The 20,720-nt window shown below is 36.1% G+C and overlaps 1 protein-coding gene across 2 annotated transcripts in view; it reads right to left on the minus strand.

Annotated features, from left to right (window-relative positions):
• Positions 1-4,655: 4,655 nt before the first annotated feature.
• Positions 4,656-20,720, minus strand: part of LOC123549739 (deoxynucleoside triphosphate triphosphohydrolase SAMHD1-like) — a 48,888-nt gene continuing 32,823 nt past the window's right edge. For both annotated transcript variants that reach the window (XM_053544951.1, XM_053544950.1), the window contains exon 15: positions 4,656-6,901. In XM_053544951.1, the coding sequence (XP_053400926.1) occupies positions 6,665-6,901 (237 nt within the window). In that variant the 3' untranslated portion in view covers positions 4,656-6,664. The remainder of the gene's footprint in view (positions 6,902-20,720) is intronic.

A 20,720-nucleotide genomic window follows, 5' to 3' on the forward strand; every position in this document is an offset into this window, starting at 1 on the left:
GAAAAGAAAACGTCCAAAGATCAATCATCTTGGGATTACCTTGACAAGTTTCAAGAATTCAATTCTTCTACACGGACGCTCTGGCCCTCCAAAGTGACCGGGTATGTTCTGTTAAAACTCAGTGAGATGAATTCTCACCACCAGAACTAGGTTCTCTATCTGAAAGGTCAATGTCATACTTGTATGCGCCAGGGTCATGCTCTATGAAGAGCGTCTTCTGGCGGTGAGATGTTGGTGGGGTGATATGCGGCGGGGCAACATCACCACGTTTATCGTTGTATCGCTGCGACAGAATGAAAATAACGAAATGGCACAAAACAACCATCATAGCTCGCAGTGGCATTCTAAATACATATTCATTTTGATAAGAATAATGTCTCATCTACACAGTCATATGGCGTCTATTAAGCCTTTGATGCATTATTTCCGGAACAAGATTAAATGTCAGGCGCTCGAGAAAAGATGTCGTGAGCACGGGATAAGATGTTATGCGCTCGAGATAAGATGTTGTGCGCATAAAATAAGATGCCGTGTGCTCGAGATATGATATCGTGCGCTCGAAATAAGATGTCGTGCACTAGCAATAAAATGTCGTAAAAGATAATTTAACCTTAAACAAGTGGGCCAAGATGGCCCTAGGTCGCTCATCTGAGAAACACATCATAACAGTGTAAACATGTTTCAGAAACCATTTGACTGTCCTAGATTCGTCAAGGCATCATCTGATAGATTTTGAACCGTGTAAATGCGCCTTAATGCCTAGAAGTTTCTTAATTGCGGCCAGTGTTCGAATTAAGGCGTAAGAACGTCGATTACTTAGGTAGTATTCGACTGTTTAGAAACTTAGAAAAATATAGAGTAATTATCATGACAAAAATGTCTTGCATACATAACATGTATAGTGTTCCTACTAAGACTAGTACTTTTAATCAATATTTAAAGCGTTAGTTTAACAGGGTAAGTTCGAACAACTGACAGTGACTTTTTGACCCTAGATGACACATATTCAAACTCGAACTTGATTTTATCTGAACAAACATTCTGATTAAATTTTATGAGCATACACAAGCTTTTTCTTTGATATGACTTAGTGACCTAGTTTTTAACCAAGGATTACCCATATTCAAAACTGACCTCATCAAGGGAATCATTCTGACCAAACGTCATGATGATCAATTGAAAAATACAGCTTCTTTCGCATACACAAGGTCTTTCTTTGATTTGGCCTAGCGACCTAATTTTTTACCCCAAGATGACCCATTTTTAAACTTGGCCTAGATTTCATTAAGGTAAATATTCTGACAAAATTTCATGAAAATCAGTTGCAAAATACAGCCTCTGTCGCATCACAAGCTAAATGTTGACAGACAGACAGACAGACGACAGACAACAGACGGGCGCCGGACATTGAGCGATCTCGTGAGCTAAACAAGTAAATGCGTGTTCTAAACATACCACTATTGATTCATGTTAAAGAGATGGAATTTACATGTTTGTACTGGTACAGAGTTCAGGAGTACTGATTTAGTTAACTGCGGTTGGCAAAAATTCTCCAACAATGAGTGTACACACGCATTGAATGTACACTTTTAACTTATGTTAACATTTTAAACCTATCCTAAACCTTTAGTCAGTATATTGTACACTCAATACGCGCGTACATCCAGTAGGTGTGAATAAATATTGGCGGGTTAGTCACTCTCCGTTACATTACTGAAATAATCTTGGAAAAGGGCTTTAAACCAAAGACAAACAAATATATCTACAAAATAGAAAAAAATGATTCGAACGTATAAAACTTTCTTATGATGCTTTAAAAAAACGTCTCACAACATTAATGCATTGTAGCCATATCGTGCAAGCAAAATTACTTTATATAAACGGGGCAAGGTTAGTTATGTTGTCTTACAATTTTATGTCATTTCTGACATAAATCAATGATGTTAACATCCGTGCAAATGTCACGTGAGCAGAAATCTTTGACAATTTTTAATTTTCGATCATAACTTAATAATACCAATTGTAATTCTAAATGACCAATAATGGAAATATATTAAGGTCAGAACTACAAATACACTATTCTTAAATGACAGATTATCACTTTTTGACGACAATCAATGACTAAATAAAGAATGTAATGACTAATTGTTGTATATCTTGATTGCCTACATGTATTACACAAGATTTGAATAGTACCCACGTTCAGAAGTGCTTTGCACACAGCTGCATTTACTCAAGATGCCAAATTTATCCTTATCAGTAAAGGCAACCGCTCAGAGGGACTGAGCGAAAGTCTTCAATATCGAAGAAGTCATTTCTGGATACTGGCTATGTGCGTCAAATTTAGCCTAGCTATTTGCGAGCAGAGAGTTTGTTTTTCTCAAATATAATAGCAAACATATCATCGTCTTATGTGAGTAGGAATGCTTGAAATTTCTTAGATACTGTTGTGTGATTTCAATCCAGATGGTTGTGTAAACGAGGATTTTTCAAATATGAATGTATCTAGAACGTTATCTCGCTCAATAATGCGAAAATCGCGAGGAAATTAAAATTATTGGGTAGATAAACATGTCAGCTTTACATTGATACCACACCAATTAAAATCCGTTCACTTTAGCTGTGTCTATCGCTCACTAAACATTGCCTACTCGTGTATAGTAGTCGCAACTTTACCGCGATGGTTGACCTTCAGCTGATTATTCATATCGATTATTTCATTGAGGAAATAAAGGGTGATTAAGGTAGCCATGTTTATTTATGTTGAACAAATATGTATGCAGTGCAGTATCAAAGTATGTATACTCAATTTGATCAGTTAAAACTTTCAATACACTAATTCATAATTACACAAATTTATATTTCCACTTTCTCATGCAGTTCGTGTTTTACGTACACTCCTTTTCAATAATAGGTTGTGCCTCAAGTTGCGTCCACTATATACTAATACAAAAACGGTTAGAAGAAGGTCAGCGTACGCCGTTGAAATGCGGTCCTTTATTAAGAATCGTTGTATTCTTGTCATAGAGTGTAAAGACATTTTTGATGAAATATGTTCTGTTTATGGGCATAATGAAATGTCTTTTTCGACAGTTATTCGTTGGTTTAAGAAATTCAAATGTGGGTTAGTTTCAACAGAAGATGCACCACATGGCCGTCGACCGAAAACAACAACGTCTGCCAAAATGGTTGCTAGAGTGAAAGAAATAGTTGCTACTGATGCAAGATACACCACTAGGCAAATAGCTAGTATGGTTGGCATCTCATTAGGAGCAGCTCATACAATTCTGAAACGTAATTTGAAAATGAGAAAGATTCCCCATCTGTTGACAGAAGAGCAGATATGGCGTGCATTGAGCAAAATTGTTGCTTAAACAGTTTCCAAATTACAATGCACGGTCTTTCGCAAATGCCGTCACTGGTGACGAGTAATTGGTTCACTTTTTTGAGCCCAAACGAAAGATTCAGAACAAAATATGGGCAACAAAAGTCTGGCAAAAAACATGCATTGCAAAGCGGACCTTGAGTGTCAAGAAGGTAATGTATGCCATATTCTTCACAACTCAGGGTCCTGCCATTCAGGTTGCTGTACCTAAAGGCAAATCGGTAAATGCGGAGTTTTACAAGACTAAAGTTCTTCGAGAACTGAAGAAATATTTCAAAAATCGAAGACCCGCAACTGGTTTGGCCAATGTCAGATTGCTACATGACAATGCGTCATCGCACAGGCCGTCTCTTGTACAAGACTTTCTGAAGCAGGAAAAGGTTGTTGTGCTCCCTTACCCTCCCTATTCGCCTGAACTTGCCCCTGTGACTTCTTTTTGTTCCCAAGGCTCAAAAATACCTTTCTGGTCAAAAATTCGTGCAGTGCAAACACCTCGGTTCTGCAATATTCCAGTGTCTTCATAGTACAGTGCAACCTCTGCAGAGCAACACCCTTTGGGAGATGTAGATATTGACCTCTGTCGAGAGATTGTTGCTCTACAGAGGTTAAATTGATAGTAAATTTCAGCTATGGGAAATTTTGATGATGCTGTTGTGAAGAGGTTTTTGCTGTACAGAGGGCCGCTCTGTAGAGGTTGCACTGTATACATAAAAAGACTATGAAAATGCCTTCAAGGACTGGATTAGAAGACTGAAACTTTGCATATCTATTGGAGGTGGATACTTAGAGGGGTCCAAATAAAAGTTTTATTGATATCTAACAAGGATACGTCTTCATGTGCCTAGATGCATTCATATTTTAACAATCCTCGTACAATTAACAAAGAGCAATATTATATAATGTGTTATTTAAATCTTTCAAGATTATTGTTCCTTCTCTTGACTTCGTGACCTTAGCAATAACCTCTGACATTAGAATTATTTTTTCCTTATTGAGGCGACTCTCTGGCTGAACGCGCTTTACGGATTACAAATTACTTAACCCGAGGTTGGAAAAGTAGTGTTGTTGAAACAGGCCAATCATTTCATTTGCAACAAAGGCTAAAATATGTCGTTACCTTCGAATGCATGTATATCACTATATATCACATAAAAGAAAGCTTGATTTATCTTTACATAATTGGAATAGTTTATGTGTACGTTGTTTGTTCTTTCGGTCATTTTAATACTCTGCACCATGTTACAAGAACTCTATATTATAACATATAAAATTAAGATTTTCAGCTTTATTAATATCATGTTGATCTAAATGAATGATAAACAACATAACAATTCTATTTTACCTCACCTCATGATGAAATAAAGTGGTCAAAATCAATTGACACACATTGAATCACGCATAAAATTAAAAGTAGAAGCCTTAAGCACAGCAGAGGCAGTCAGTATTACAGTACAAAAAACCCACAAAACTGAATAGGCTAAACTTAACACAATTAATTATACATAAATGATTTTAAAGTATAGAAAATGAAGCAAAACAATTTGAGGAATGTGTGTGGTACTCTTTAAAAAGTATCAAATGGATCAATATTTATAGCTTTAAGCATAGAATAAAAATTTGTGAACCGAACACAGGTTGTTTCCCTTCAGAAACCCAGGTTAGGTCTTTATGGAAGAAATCGCTAATCAAATTTTTCCATATAAATTTGCCCTGAAGAATTAGATGAATTATTTCAACACAATTTATTTATCGGAAGTCCATGTGTTTAAAGGAAAAAAATCTTTTCAAGTACACTGGGAAAAAACTATTTTGCACATCAAAGATATTAATTATAATGGAGCGTATCAACCCAACAAACGACCTACTTCCAAAGAAATATTTAAAGGCTAATTTCTCAAATTATATTAGAAGCGAATTTCTTAATTGCAATTTAAATATAAAATACTTAATCTTAAACATTTCAAATCTTAAATCAAATGTCAACGAGGACGAAACGCATACATACAGTTACACAGCGAGGCAATGATTTCTTGTGGTCAGTGGCACAGTCACCACTGAAGAGCTTAAACTGGTCAATAGTATATCAAAATGTTATCTCTGCCATGTAAAACACAAAAGTACGCATGTACATTTCTATGAAATGCAAGCCTAATTGTATTTATTGTCTTCTCAGAAAACAATGCAACTTTAATAAAAAAGAGTAACACCATTATGGGCTTTGCGAAAGAGGTCCGAAACAGCTGTCTCGGTGAACCTTTTGAACTGAATATCATGTAGCCTACCACATGTTCCTTAAAAAAAAGCGTATAATTCAATTGTTAACGGTTGCATGCAGTGTGACGGTAAGGTCATAACCCCTTCTAATAAAACATTATTTTGAATGAACTGTATTCGTAGACAGATTCCGTTAAGATTAACAGCAAATAGGAGCAAACTCTCTGACATGCTTCTTAAATATGAATGATATATGTCTATCAACGGTAAGACCTACTTATTCTTGAAAGTTTACTATATTATAAGATAATAAAATCGGGGATTAACAAATGTTATTTTCTATGTACCGGATAAAAAAAAAGATATGAATGAGAATAAATTGATTTGATTGCTTGTCTGTTATTTAGTATTCACGATCCAAAATATTTCCTTCGATGGAGCTATACACATCAGCTGCATTCAATCCTATAAATCTTTTGACTATGAAGGCAAAACAGACCTGAAATCAGAACGTTTATTTCACTCTTACTGGTAACCATGTTACAACGTGTATTTCAATGAACATTATCCATGAAAGATGAGGCGACATTAGAACATTTTGCTATTCAAATTTTGCCATTAGTAGGTGAAGAATTTTTTTCCGTTTATTTCGAGAGTGCATAACACTAGACAATTTTAACAATATGAAAGAAAGAAAAAACACTGTACCTCAGAACAGTCGAGGCCATAACCTCTCTCACTACAACATCTAGTGTACCCGTTTTGATTCAGTGGGGCCAACTTAATTAAACAGCTGTAAACGTTCCCAAATTCTGATAAATTATTCGGAAAATTCAACACTTCATGAGCTGTAGTCTTTTATAACTTTGAAATAACAATCAAAATGGATATATTTAATAAAACACAGCAAAACAGCAATAATAAATATGTTTCCTTGTTAATGATAAACTGAAAACTATCACAGCCTTTATAATGATACAGTAAATTTATATATATAACATGTTGGTAATATGTATATTGTGAGAATAACATCAGTGATAGGACACTGGCTGATGTTCCGTCTCTTCATTTAATGTTTCCGACGTTTGCATCAGAGGCCGCATCTTCACGTGGACGAAGAATTATTCCTTCCGCGGGAATGGACTCTGGCTGATTTTCCGTCTCTTCATTTGATGTTGTGACGTTTGCAGGTTCAGCTATGCGTTTGTTTTCCAGGTCCACTTCAGAATTTCTCCTTGAACCTGATTCAGAACTTGCAGTACTTTGTTGTGTTTGTTCAGGTGACGTACAAAGTTTTGCGCCCTTTTACAAAGTAAAAAATGCGAAATTAGAAAAGCTATAAAAATTATATTTATCTAACACTTATAGTGTTCTCCGTAGCTGAGTGGTCAAAAACGTCAACTAAAGATTTGTGAGGAAGTTATCAAGCTCAACAGATTTATATCAAATAACGAAATAAAAAGGTCGCCTACTCGTACGGCGGGAGTATTTCCTGCGGCCTAAATTTGTTGAGCTGTCATATTGCCATGTCTTTGAACAATTTACAGGAAAGTAAGGCAGAACGACAATTTCTGAGTTTGTTGACTTGTCGACGTTGTCGTGATGTTGAGTTGGCCGGGCAAAGACACGAAAGTGCGACCGCTGGACAGACTTTACATGATATAACGACAATTCTAACACGAACAGCATATAACCTACATACATGTAGAGCAAAATTAATCTCGGTTTATTCTGCTATAAACCACTCGTGTGCAATGACGTCTACCGATCCAGGTGCGTAGCACGGTCGTAAAAGGTAGTTACCATTTTTTCTAACACTGTTGGTACTTCTATGTCGTGTTAGAATCGAAATAATAAGTTTCCAAGTGTGATTTATCGTAGAATAACCCGACTTTTTCGTTCTTATGCGAAACAATATATCACTCTGGCCTACGGCCTTCGTGATATATTCTTACGCATAAGAACTCAAAACTCAGGTTATTCTACGTTTAACCACGCTTGGGAACTTATTATTTCTTAAGTAAAGTTCGCCGGCTCGACAGATATTATATCGGTTTTTCTTTTTAGCTGGTATAAAGAGGTCGTACCGGCGAACTTGATACGTAGAGCTGTTGTATTGTCGTGTCTTTGCCTAGCCAAGTCGACAGCATAACAGATGATATTTTTCTATTTGTCTTGCTGTCGTGTTGTCATGTCGTCTCCCGCCGACACGACCACTTGACTTTGCAGAAATCAGAGACCGTAACACCAAGTATGTTCTTCTGAAACTGTAAACTGTAATATATTACATGCACATATGAGCCGTGCCATGAGAAAACCAACATAGTGGCTTTGCGACCAGCATGGATCCAGACCAGCCTGCGCATCCGCGCAGTCTGGTCAGGCTCCATGCTGTTTGCTAACAGTTTCTCCAATTCCAATAGGCTTTAAAAGCGAACAGCATGGAGCCTGACCAGACTGCGCGGATGCGCATGCTGGTCTGGATCCATGCTGGTCGCAAACCCACTATGTTGGTTTTCTCATGGCACGGCTCATATTAGCTATTTGCGACTTAAACATTAACGAGTTGATATTTTCAACATGTGTTTATAGTGACACAAATAGTTTTGATGATCTCGAGTTTGTTCGTGAATACATTTACAAAATAAAACTCAGAAATTCCATAGTAAACCAAAATATAAAATACGCGGCGGTTAAAATGGCTGCATTGTGTCAAATAAAATTTCTACATGTCCAATTTTACAAAGTAACTGTATGGGTTTAATCAATGTTTTATAAACAAACTATACTTTTGTTTCGGGAAATAATGCACGGTGGGGGGGGGGGGGGGGAAGGCACTTGGGCTCTTCCTCCACCATTAAAGCTGGAAAGTCGCCATATGACCTATCATGTGTCGGTGCGACATTAAATCCAACAAAACAAAACAAAAATGTATATTACATGCCAGTTTCTGATAAGCACACTTAACAGTTTATTTGGCGCTAATTTTGCTTCTTAACAATCCACTCCATCAATGTTTTGCATGAGATATACTTCATGCGTAAGATGTGTCTACGACAAAAAATTTCTCATATTTTGTGTTTCAAAACTTAAAACTCTTTCCCGTTCTCTAATAGAAAATTAAAAAATTAATGAATTCAAGATTGCGTTTCAAACTGTCGAAGTACAACCTCGTTTTACCTGAATGCCGTGTTATTTGAAAGTTTAAGCTGTCTTGTTTGAAATATATCTTCAGATATATATACCTGCGCACGCATCATTTCAAAATGATGACAATCATGTAGTTGTAGAAAACAATTACATTGTATATTCAGTAACATATACATACCAAATATATATAATATTCTGTGCAATACCATTTAACCATTTACTCCATACAGATACAATAGTATTGATTATTGATACCCAATACACTCAGTTGCATTATCTGTACACTATCTCCATACAGGTTATTGAAGAAAAATGCAAAATTTATACCTGTGTTACTCAGATCAAAATTAATCTATGAATACTTGTTTTAACCATTTAGTGTACAACATAATTTATGTTTAGAATTAAATTTCCTCTCTGATGGTATATTTTTCATAATTTTGTGATAAACATTTTTCACAATAGAAAGCTACAAACCTAAGACCTTAGAATATTATTATAATTTAGCTGTTTTATGCATGTGATACAACAGAAAAGAAATATTTTTACTGTTACAAATGCACAATTTCATTAATTGAAGGTAAATGAAAGACTAGAAAGGTCTATATTAAGTGATTTTCAAAATAAGCAAACCCATTTAATTAGTCATTAAAATCTACACCCCTACCAAAGTTACAGAACTTCATAGATCATAAAATTAATTAATTACATAATATTTTGATAAGAAGCACTGATCAAAGACACTTTCAATAAATTTTGTTGATCCACATCATACATAATGATGCAAACAACACCCTAATTGCTTTGTTTTGACAGCTGTGCACAATAAACACACTTCCAAGGGGCCCAGGTCAATTAGCATCAATTCCATAATGTTGACAAGTGATCTATGGATTTTAATGGTTGTTATGGTAACCACATCTTTTATTACACCAATCTTATGTCTCACTTTTACATAATTTGCCATAGTTGAATGATAAAATGCAAATAATAACTTGTTTTTGGGTCACCTATGTACTTTTCCATCCATCAATAGCTGTCCTAATATATATAAAGTCAGTGTGATTTTCAGAAAATGCCACCTGAATTAAAAGTGATAATTATCAATAAATTACAATTATAACCACAAGTTTTTCTGAAACTGATCTTTTATCAACAGTTTAAACTTCACAAATATGCTTTTGTGGGCTTCATTGCCAATATATTTTATTGGTATTTTGCATCTAAATTATCAGTGTAGTAGAATGCGATAAAAGGAGTATCTATGGAGTAATGCATAGATGCGTTAAAAGGAGTATCTATGGAGTAATGCATAGATGCGTTAAAAGGAGTACCTATGGAGTAAAGGGTTAAAGCTACTTTCCATGGAATCGCAAGTAATCTTATCATTTGTCTATATTTTCTTTATGGTTTCAGACTATGCAAATAACAATTATTTTATTTAAATTCCATTTTGTTACTTTGTAACCTCTTATTTTCCTCGGAGTACCGAAACCTATTTTTAGAACGTGAAACATTTAGGAGTGACCTGACGCTTTTAATTTTAGATTTGGATTTTCCAGACTGTTCCATTTATTAAATGAGGGTTAGAAAGATATATGAAGAACACTGATAAATCGGAATCTCCAAAGTCACGCGAGGAACTGAAGTGTGACATTAGGAATAAGATATACTCTCCTAATTCTATTTATCGTTCGTTTGTAGAGAGAGCTGAATGCCATTTTCCTTGCCAAACTGAGTATGGCTATTTTCTCAATGTGGCAGAGTTTGTAATATGCAAACGATAAAACAATGTTATCCTCGTGAGGTTCGTGCACGCTCGTGCAAGTACACACCATGTTGAATAATTCACAATCAAGAAGATATTTGAAAAACCTATGTTATATGCGAAAATAGCAAAATGATACAAGTAATGCAATTCAAATACATATATAACATTATCATCATTTTAAAGTGTATGTTAGAAAAATATAAAATGAAAAAAAATGTAACATGAAAGAAATATTGATCTCCGTTTGAATTCGAACTCACAAAAGTTAGATTCTAGAGCCGTCACGCTTACCGCTGCACCACGGCGTCTAATTATCAAAGGATGCAGTCATTTAAATATTTATTATAAGTTATAAAAAGGTAGGATAAGCCTTTACTGAAGTGGTTTATTCAAGTAATCTTTCAAATCTATTAATAAAAGCCACAGGTCACTCCTAAATGCTAGTAATTGCTTTGCTATTTTTATAACTGCCAAGTGTCGTCGACGATAGTTAATAGTTAACCATTGAAATCTTTAAAAGTTCACCAAATTTAATAATTATCAATGTTTCATTGTTGAAACCAGAATTATTTGACCACGTACAAGTAGAATTATTGTTTTCTATAACGAAATTTAATCAGACTGTGGAAAGCAGCTTTAATGCAGATATACGAAAAACAACAAACCTAATTATCACATTGCGCTGCTCGCTTGATATCTAAAAATAGGTTTATATTGAACTGCTTAAGATTCATTATATAGAAAATAGAATGGGTGTACATACTCTAGATTTGCGACTTTGTTCCTGTACAAAAATTTTAAAAAGTATTTACCAGTGAAATTGGATTATTATTGGAAGGAGTATACCATCAGACAGCCACTACAGCAGCTCTTTTACAAGAGTTATACACTGACGAATTTAGAAAATATTGGTCCAGCTTTTTCAGATCAAGTGCTGCTAAGGCTCGAGACATGTATCTAGTTCCTGCTACTCTATTAATTTTCACACTTGTTTAAATAAGGCTGACAATGTACGTTTAAAATTATTAATGTATTTTATAACCCTTCCATTGTTCTTTGTTGACACGACGGACTACTATTGTGTTACTATAAATGAAAAAATAACACATGCAGAAATAGGGACCAAATACCTTATTAGTTCTTTAAAGGGAAGTTTGTCCTCTCGATAAACATCTTGAAAGCTGTTATAGATCAAATAGTGTTTTTTCCCAATTGTATAACCTAAACTTATTTCAAGAATATTTAACAATCATTTGTGAAAAAAATACATATCTCAAGTAAAATCTAAATCAGGGATAATACACATTCCTGTGTATTTAAGTCTAGAGAAATCCGAACTATTGTTGGTGACCGAGACAGGTTGAGGTTACCAACATAATTTAAGAGATTCTGCAAACGCTAACAAACAATCATTTTCGAGTATTTTCGCTATTCTTGCACGAAGACTTATTGTTTTGTTTTCAGACTTACATATCAGTTTGTGAAACGTTATGATTTCTGTTAGATAGCATACTTTTTAAATTTGACAATAAAACTAATAGACAAATAATTGGCATCGCTATGTGGACTAACTGTGCCCAACTCATTGCTGATTTGATTTTGAAATTTTCAATTTCCCGAGCCTGGATAGGGATGTCCCTCGACCTTATACGATGTCTTTATTTCAAGCTAGAGATCTTAATGCTAGAAATCTTAATATTACCAGAAAGTTATTACAACAGGGTTACAAACTACGGAAGGCTTTCACTAAATTTTACTTCAGATCTTTCGAACTTTTAAAAAATTATAACCCGACTCTAAAATATTTCTAAAATCCCGCAAACTGTATGAATGTAGTTAATTAAACATAATGCTTATTTTAATCAAAGTTTTTGTAAAATGTATTAAAAAGTTTATCAAATGAGGATACAATGCTTAAATCGTTAAATACAGTGCATCTTTGGCGATCGACTCTTCTGCAGACGCTATGCTTTCTTATATGATGGTGCAATGACTAATAAAGTGCCTGTTTGTATTGGGTTTATGACTATTTTTCAACAGTGTTTAAGTTGTTTAACGGCGGAAAATTAATCCGCAAGTAACTGCCAACTTCCAACATGAATCAGACTTTGAGGACGAATGATTTCAGGCACAATGTCATTTACCAAATCGTCACGGAGAACATACGCCCCTCCCGGGAATCTTTTCACAGATATTATCAACTATCACAACAGCAATCTTTAAGTGCCGTGCGGCGGCTGTAAAAAGTCTCCCTGTACTTGGATTCAATGTTGTTATATTTTCTGATCCTTTGGGATCATGGTGTCCATTCAAAGTGTGTGTAATAGAGTTCCGCTTAAGCCGGTGCTAGGGGGCCTGAGAGGTGTTGCACAATTTCATTACTTCTCATTAATATACTAAATCAAACCGAGTTATTATTCTTCATGGTTGCCTTCTTAGCTGCCAAAGGATCATTTTTACATATATTAGTGCTTAGTCGTGCCTTTAACAGTTAGGCTCTTGGTGCTCTGACTTCAGTACATTGGTGTATTCTACCTAGTTTGACCCTATTTATACGTTTTACTTTATCAAATCTAGTATTTTTTGCACTAATGTTAGAGCTTTCTCAGAGGGGATTATATATATAATGCGAACTTGTATCCTAACGGAATATGCGTGAAATTAGCCAGAGCAGCCAGAGTAGCCAAGAGTTCAGCCAGAGTTCGGCCAGAGTTCAGCCAGAGTAGCCAGAGTTCAGCCAGAGTTCGGCCAGAGTTCAGCCAGAGTAGCCAGAGTTCAGCCAGAGTTCAGCCAGAGTTCGGCCAGAGTTCAGCCAGAGTAGCCAGAGTTCAGCCAGAGTTTAGCCAGAGTAGCCAGAGAAGTCAAAACTCTGGTTATTCTGGCTAGCCAGAGTAGCCAGAGTTCAGCCAGAGAAGTCATAACTGTGGTTACTCTGGCTGGCCAGAGTAGCCAGAGTTCAGCCAGAGTAGCCAGAACTCTAGTTACTCTGGCTGGCCAGAGTAGCCAGAGTTCAGCCAGAGTAGCCAGACCTCTAGTTACCCTGGCTGGCCAGAGTAGCCAGAGTTCAGCAAGAAAAGCCAGAGTTTGTAGGATGTTAAAATGTTCTGGCTACTCTGGTCAGCAATAGTATCTAGAATAGCCCGAGTCACCTGGATTTTATTTGCTTTGGTTAGTCTGGCCAGAGTAGCCAGAGTTTCTATGATTTAAAGAGCAGGCAGAGTAACCTGGTTCACAAAACATTTTCCGTCTTAGCTGAATTTGGTTATGAAACTTAATATGTAATTTCTATCTAAATAGCATGTTTAAACTGAATTTCAAGTTAATTACTATTTTTAAGTGGCTATTTAGAGTAGCCAGAGTAGCTAGAAATCTGGTTAATCTAGAGTAGCCAGAGTAGCCAGAACCCTTGTTACTCAGGCTGGCCAGAGTAGCCAGAGTTCAGCCAGAGTAGCCAGAGTTCAGCCAAAGTTCAGCATAGTAGGAAGAGTTTCTAGGATTTTAACATGTTCTGACTACTCTGGTCAGCCAGAGTATCCAGAGTAGCCCGAGTCACCAGGATCCTTTTGCTCTGGTTACTTTGGCTGGCCAGAGAAGCCAGAGTTTGTAAGATTTAACATGTTTTTGCAAATCTGGTTAGCCAAGTAGCCAGAGTAACCAGTCCCATGTTCACAAAAGTTTTCAGTCTTAGCTGGATTTGATTATGAAATTTAATAATTGAGCCGTGCCATAAGAAAAAACATAGTGGCTTTGGGACCAGCATGGATCCAGACCAGGCTGCGCATACGTGCAGTTTTGTCAGCTTCCATGTTGTTTGCTTTTAAAGCGTATTGGACTTTGAGAAACTGTTAGCGAACAGTATGGATCCTAACGCTCAGGCTGGTCTGGATCCATTATGGTCTCAAACCCACTATGTTGGTTTTCTCATGGCACGACTCATATGTCATTTCTATCTAAATAGCATGTTCAGAACTGAATTTTAAGTTAATAACTATCTTCAAGTGGCTATTTAGAGTAGCCAGAGTAGCCAGGACTCTGATCACTATAGCTGGCCAGAGTTCAGCCAGAGTTTAGCCAGAGTAGCCAGAGTTCAGCCAGAGTAGCCAGTCCTGGTTACTCTGGCTGGCCAGAATATCCAGAGTTCAGCCAGAGTAGCCAGAAACCTGGTTGCTCTGGCTGGCCAGAGTGGCCGAGTAACCAGGATGTCAATTGCTCTGGCTACTTTGGTTAGGCAGAACAGCCAGAATTTCCGAAATGTCCATTGGTTCTAGCTACCTAGGCTAGCCCGAATAGCCAGAGAAATACTGTAATACCTATTGCGAAATGACCCTTTTGGTTCTCTCAGGTTTGATTTCTGAGTGTTTTATATATATAAAGTGATTCATAAAACGGACTTCAAAGAATTGTTTTATCTTTTAGACTGCAGCCAGAGTAGCCAGACGTTCTAGGATTTTAATATGTTCTAGCTAGTCTGGTCAGCCAGAGTAGTCAGAGTGACCATGATTTCATTTGGTCTGGCTACTCTGGCTAGCCAGAACAGCCAGAATTTTCGAGATGGCCATTGGTACAAGCTACCCTGCTAATCAGAAATAGCCAAAGAAAATACAGTAAAACCTGTTGCCAGAGTAGCCAGATTAATCAGAACTCTGGTTACTGTTGCTGACCAGGACAGTCTGTTTAATAACTTTCACATAGTCTGGCTACTCTGGCTGGCCAGAGTAACCAGGAATAACTGAAATGCGCACGGGTTCTGGTTACTCTGGCTGGCCAGAAAAGCCAGAGAAAATACAGACAAACATGTAAACTAGAGCCATTTTTAAAATGTATGACCCTTTTCATAAAAATCATATTATACATGATTAGGCTGCACTAACTGTGTATATAATATAATGTAAATAAAAAGTTAGACCTGTGCGTTTTGTGTGTGTGGTATATGAAGGCTGAAATTCACAAAGATTAAAGCGGACAGGTTTATATATTTATGGTAGATTGAAAGTCTTTAAAACACGCCTAAAAATACAAAATAACAACAACAGCAACAAAGAAACTGTAAGACGGCATGATTTTCGAACAAAGTTAAGAGTAACACGAAACAGAAAATGACACTTTCCAAAAAAAAAAAAAGTAACAGGGTATATGCAAAGGCTGTTTGTTTATATATACTCAGCGTCACTGAAAAGTTACCACCATAATGACCCTTATATTTTAAAAATCGCACTGGACTGTGTTAAAGGTATAACACGACTACATTTTTGACGCAGCTGAGACGTCAGTGGTGTAAAGATTTGTCAAATTCGATTTACTCCATTTGAGGCACGGGCTGCACTTGCAAAATGACTTTTTCCAGCAATGTTGACATGTACGAATTTTCTATCGCAAATCATTCATCGCACTTAAAAGTTAGTCGACAGACTAAAAGGAATACGTCAAAAAAAAACAGAATATCCTTGCTAAGAATGCCACGTTTAAGGCACGATCAACGCCATCAGGCCATTGGCATCGTTGACGCCGAACTTTCATGTCGCGAAATTGCACGTCGTATATGCTGTTCTCACCTGACAGTCAATGGGTTAGGAGACATGATCAGACAGGGTCTATGAGTAATAAACCGCGCACAGGCCATGAAAAAGTGACGTCGATATTGTATAAAATAGTAAAGAGGTATATATTAGGTGGTAACTTTTCAGTGACGCCGAGTATACATTGTAAATAATGCTTAGGTATGTTTTCTTTTTCTATAATTGTAATTATACAAAGTAGCCTGCAAGGTCTGTGGCAGAATATATCAGCATTGATATTTGATATTACAGCCCACATCTAATTTATTTTGAACTGGTAGGCGTCCAGGATTTTGGACGTTTTCAATCCACTACTTTTGAAAATATTTTAACAAAATATTAAATTGACTACTAAGATAAAAAAAACAAAATTTTGATATTCCTTCAAATTTCTTCAAAAATGACTTTAGTTTCAAACGTACCTCAAATCGGGTTGTACAGTTTTCTATAAGCTTAAAATGCATTTCCAAATTCATTGTTTCAGGACTCTTAATGTAAAACTAAGAAGTCGTAAAAACATTGCGAGTCCGGATATTCAAGGCTATACTCATACTAGTAATATGCCTGTATCATGTCAAAAGGTATTTTTCGATACAAGTTCTTAGAATATCCTTTAACAGTTTATACAGGTCCTGGCAACTTATTTATTACACACGATGTCAACCATCCACACGATAGCTACATTTCGGTTGCCCATGGCTAAAACCAAGTTACTATTGATATATTGCAAATACCATTTGTATGATGTTGCACCTTTTTGAGAAACCTTGTTTAAATAATTCCGCCTCCATAGCTCAGTGACTAGAGCGTCTGTCATCTAATCCGACCGTCGCGAGTTTGAGCCCTGGCGGAAACGGACATATATGTGCCTGCCATGTTGGGGTCAAAATTACATCATGGCGAATAAAGGCTAGCCGGCACGGCACGACGATTAATGGAGCACAATTTTTAAAATTTTTTTGTCAATGTCCAGTTTTGAGCATGCCTTGAAAAAAGCGTTGTCATACAAACAGTACAGATATTCCCATAAGTACGATGTTCCGTTTGGACAGTCTGACTTTTTATCTAATACTAAATCGTGATGCACAATGGTACAATGACGAAAACGCGATGGCACGATGATGAAAACAACGGTCGTATGATGGTGAAAACACTGGCGCGATGGTGAATGTCGATGTAATATCGCGTTTTCATCGTCGTGTTTTCGTCTCGTACCATCGTTGTTTTTCATCATCGTACCATCGCATTGTCACCATCCGGAGGTCATGCGCAGTGGTACAATACATGTTTCAGTAAAATACAGGCTTGATACAATCTCATTTTCACACTGCAGTTTTACAGTTTTATTCAACAGAGCACTGAACATTTTGGAAAACAACAGAATCTAAATGGTAAATTTCTTCTCTCAAAATACATTTAGATACATTCATCTATTGTTGACAAAAAAAATGTGTACGGGACTACGCATTTCTAACTGGAAGGCTATGGTACGATGGTGAAACCACGATGGTACGATGATGATAACGCGATGGCACGATGGTGAAACCACGATGGTACGGTGATGATAACGCGATGGCACGATGGTGAAAACGCGGTGATATGATGGTGAAAACGCGATGGTACGATGTTGAAAACGCGATCGTACGATGATTGAAACGCGATATTACATCGACATCGCAAAATCGCGATTGCAGCATCGTACCATCGCGTTTTTACAATCGTACCATCGTTGTTCATCAATCGTGTCATCGCGCCATCGCGTTTTCGTCATCGACCATCGTGCATTGCGGTTTAGTATTAAATAAAAGTCACGATTGTCCAAACGGAACGCCTACGTAACAGTGTGAAAATGGTGAAAAGTCAATTTACCTTACTGAACAAAATTAATAGGTTAAGACTAAGTCAGATTAAATTATATTTAATAGTTACCATTATATATTGAGTGACCCTCATACACTATACTTAAATTTTTAGCTCTTGTCACTGTGTGAGGTTTTAAGATCAACTTTTGTCTTGTCTATCAGATTGAGCTGAACTCGGTACTTATTCCTTTTGTATTGTGAAACCTTAAAAATCTTCTCAAGTATCGCAAGACCCAGAGCTTAGGTATTTGCAAGAAGCATGGCAAGTACATCTCTTTCAAAATTGTTCAAATCATGGACTTCGGGGTCATATTGGATCTGCCATTGGGGCTATAAGTTTCATATAGAGTAATATATTAAATCCTATAAAAATAGTCTTATTTTCCTTAGGCCCAGACTATATATATTTTGTATGTAGCATGGCCTGGTGAATGCCTCTCTTAAAATTGAGCAAATCATGTCCCCTGATATCAAAAATTGCCCCCGCTTGTGCTAATGAGCTTGCAAAGTCTTTCAGGAAAATCTTTTAAAATCTTCTCATAAGAATTGCAATGACAAGAGTAAAGATATTTTACATGTTCACACCAATACCCCAGAGTCAAAATGGATCTACATGAGTTTTACATAGAAAAAAAACATGATTATACTACATAGCAAACATCTTTCAGAGCCACAAGGTACTAGTAAGAGCTGAAATAGTTTGCATGTAAATTAGCAAAATTTATAATGGAGTTCTTTCAAACTTGATTGAATCACCTCCCCGGGGCAAATAAGTCTCTCTCTGTGGATTATCAAGTATACTTTTAATCTTATACAATATAAGTTTAAAATTTCCAGAATACCCAGAATTTAGAGTTGACAATTACAAATTGTGAATTTTTACTATGACTGTCATATCCCACAAAGTCCAGGTAAGCGATTCAGGACCACCAATGTCCTGTAGTTTATACTGATATCATAAACAATTTCAGTGAATTCCATATAACTTTGAGTGTAAAAATAAAGAATATTTATTTGAAGGCTTCTTGTTTTGTATTTATTTAACTTCAGTGTTTGCCTTGAATTTGTACCAAATAAATTAACATGAAGACATAACGATATATAAAGAAATTGGAGAATAAATTTTTCATACATGTTGACAACAACCAATTCCTGAAATTTGCATATTAAAGTTGTGGAAGTTGACGAAATGTTGACATGTGAACACATACACTTAAAGCGGCTTAATAACGGTATTTCATCTAAACCCTTGGAAAAAGGTAGGTACCTGTGGCATGAAATCAAAACGCAAAATGCCATTCAAAAATTGATTGTGGTCACCTTATGCATCAGACAATCAACATTCCATGTGTAATAACGCGGTTTCCTTTGTGTATGTGTATGAAACGATACTCACTGTGTTCGGATTAAACGTTATAGGACTGCTAAATGATAAGACTATTCTTTGAAGTCCGTTTGATGAAACACTTGATACATGAAACACTAAAAAACCCTGAGAGTACAAAAAGGGTCATTTCGCAACATGTTAAAGCCTTAGAAACTCTGGCTACTCTGGCAGAAGTCCGTTTTATGAATCACTTGATACATAAAACACAAAAAACCAACCCTTAGAGAACCCAAATAGTCAACAATCTTCTCACACCTTTCCAATATAGCTTCCGTTCCAAACATAGCTGTGAGGCTCACCTATTATCCTTTAAAGAAGGAACTTTTGACAATATCCAATCTGGAAACAAACAGGTCTCATTGTAATGGATTTCTAGAAAACTTTCGACAAGATTCTCTATAAAATCGTGAAACTTTGTGTCGATAGAATCTCTCTATCCTGGATTCAATTTCCTTAGTAACCGTTCTCAATCTGTAGTAATTGATCATGAAGGCTCACACACTTACCATTCTTTCAGGGGATTCCTCAAGGTTCAGTGTTGGGTCCTTGTCTCTTTCTTTATTTTATCAATGACCTTCCTGACTCTGTTAAAGGCAGAATACGCTTATTTGCTGATGACACTATCATATACCTCAACATAGACTCGTTAATAGACTACTTACAAAGTTCAAGATGATTTGACAAAATTAGAATAAGGGAACGTAACTGGTCTATGGAATTCAATCCTGATAAATGCGAAGTAATAATGAATCTCAAAAAAAAAAAATATCATCTTACCAATATATTACTTAATCAAGATCTAAAAAAAACTACAGAAAATGCTTCATAACTTAGTGATGTCTTAACTTTGAAACACTTACTGAAATATTACATCTTCAAAAGCTAGTAACACTCTCAGATTTATACAAAAATGTGTACAATTTTATAACAATAATATTAAAGAAACTGCCTAAAAACATACGTTCGCCCACAATTAGAATACTGTAACACCATATTGCATCCATTGCAGAAAAAACTTAGTATATGAGATTATTATCATTATTATTATTATTATTATTATTATTATTACTAATCCAAATTTGTTGAGCGCCCATTTAATATAAAATATACGTCCAAGGGCGCTTAACAATTAAACATGTGACATATCGCAGATATGTAGGTAAATATATGCAATATTAAAACTGAAAGTGAATGATTTGATTAATGGTTATTTGTATAACATTAATCGGGATGCATGTATTCTTCTATGTTCTAGTGTCTGCCATTAAGTTTCAAACATTGATGTTACGCTGCTTTGGTATGAGTAGCCAGAACATGTTAAAATCCTAATAAAGTCGTGTTACTCTGGCTGAACTCTAGTTACTCTGGCCAGCCAGAGTAATCAGACTTCTGGCTA

The sequence above is a fragment of the Mercenaria mercenaria genome, chromosome 6 (genome assembly GCF_021730395.1).
Source record: "Mercenaria mercenaria strain notata chromosome 6, MADL_Memer_1, whole genome shotgun sequence".
Lineage (NCBI taxonomy): Eukaryota > Metazoa > Mollusca > Bivalvia > Venerida > Veneridae > Mercenaria > Mercenaria mercenaria.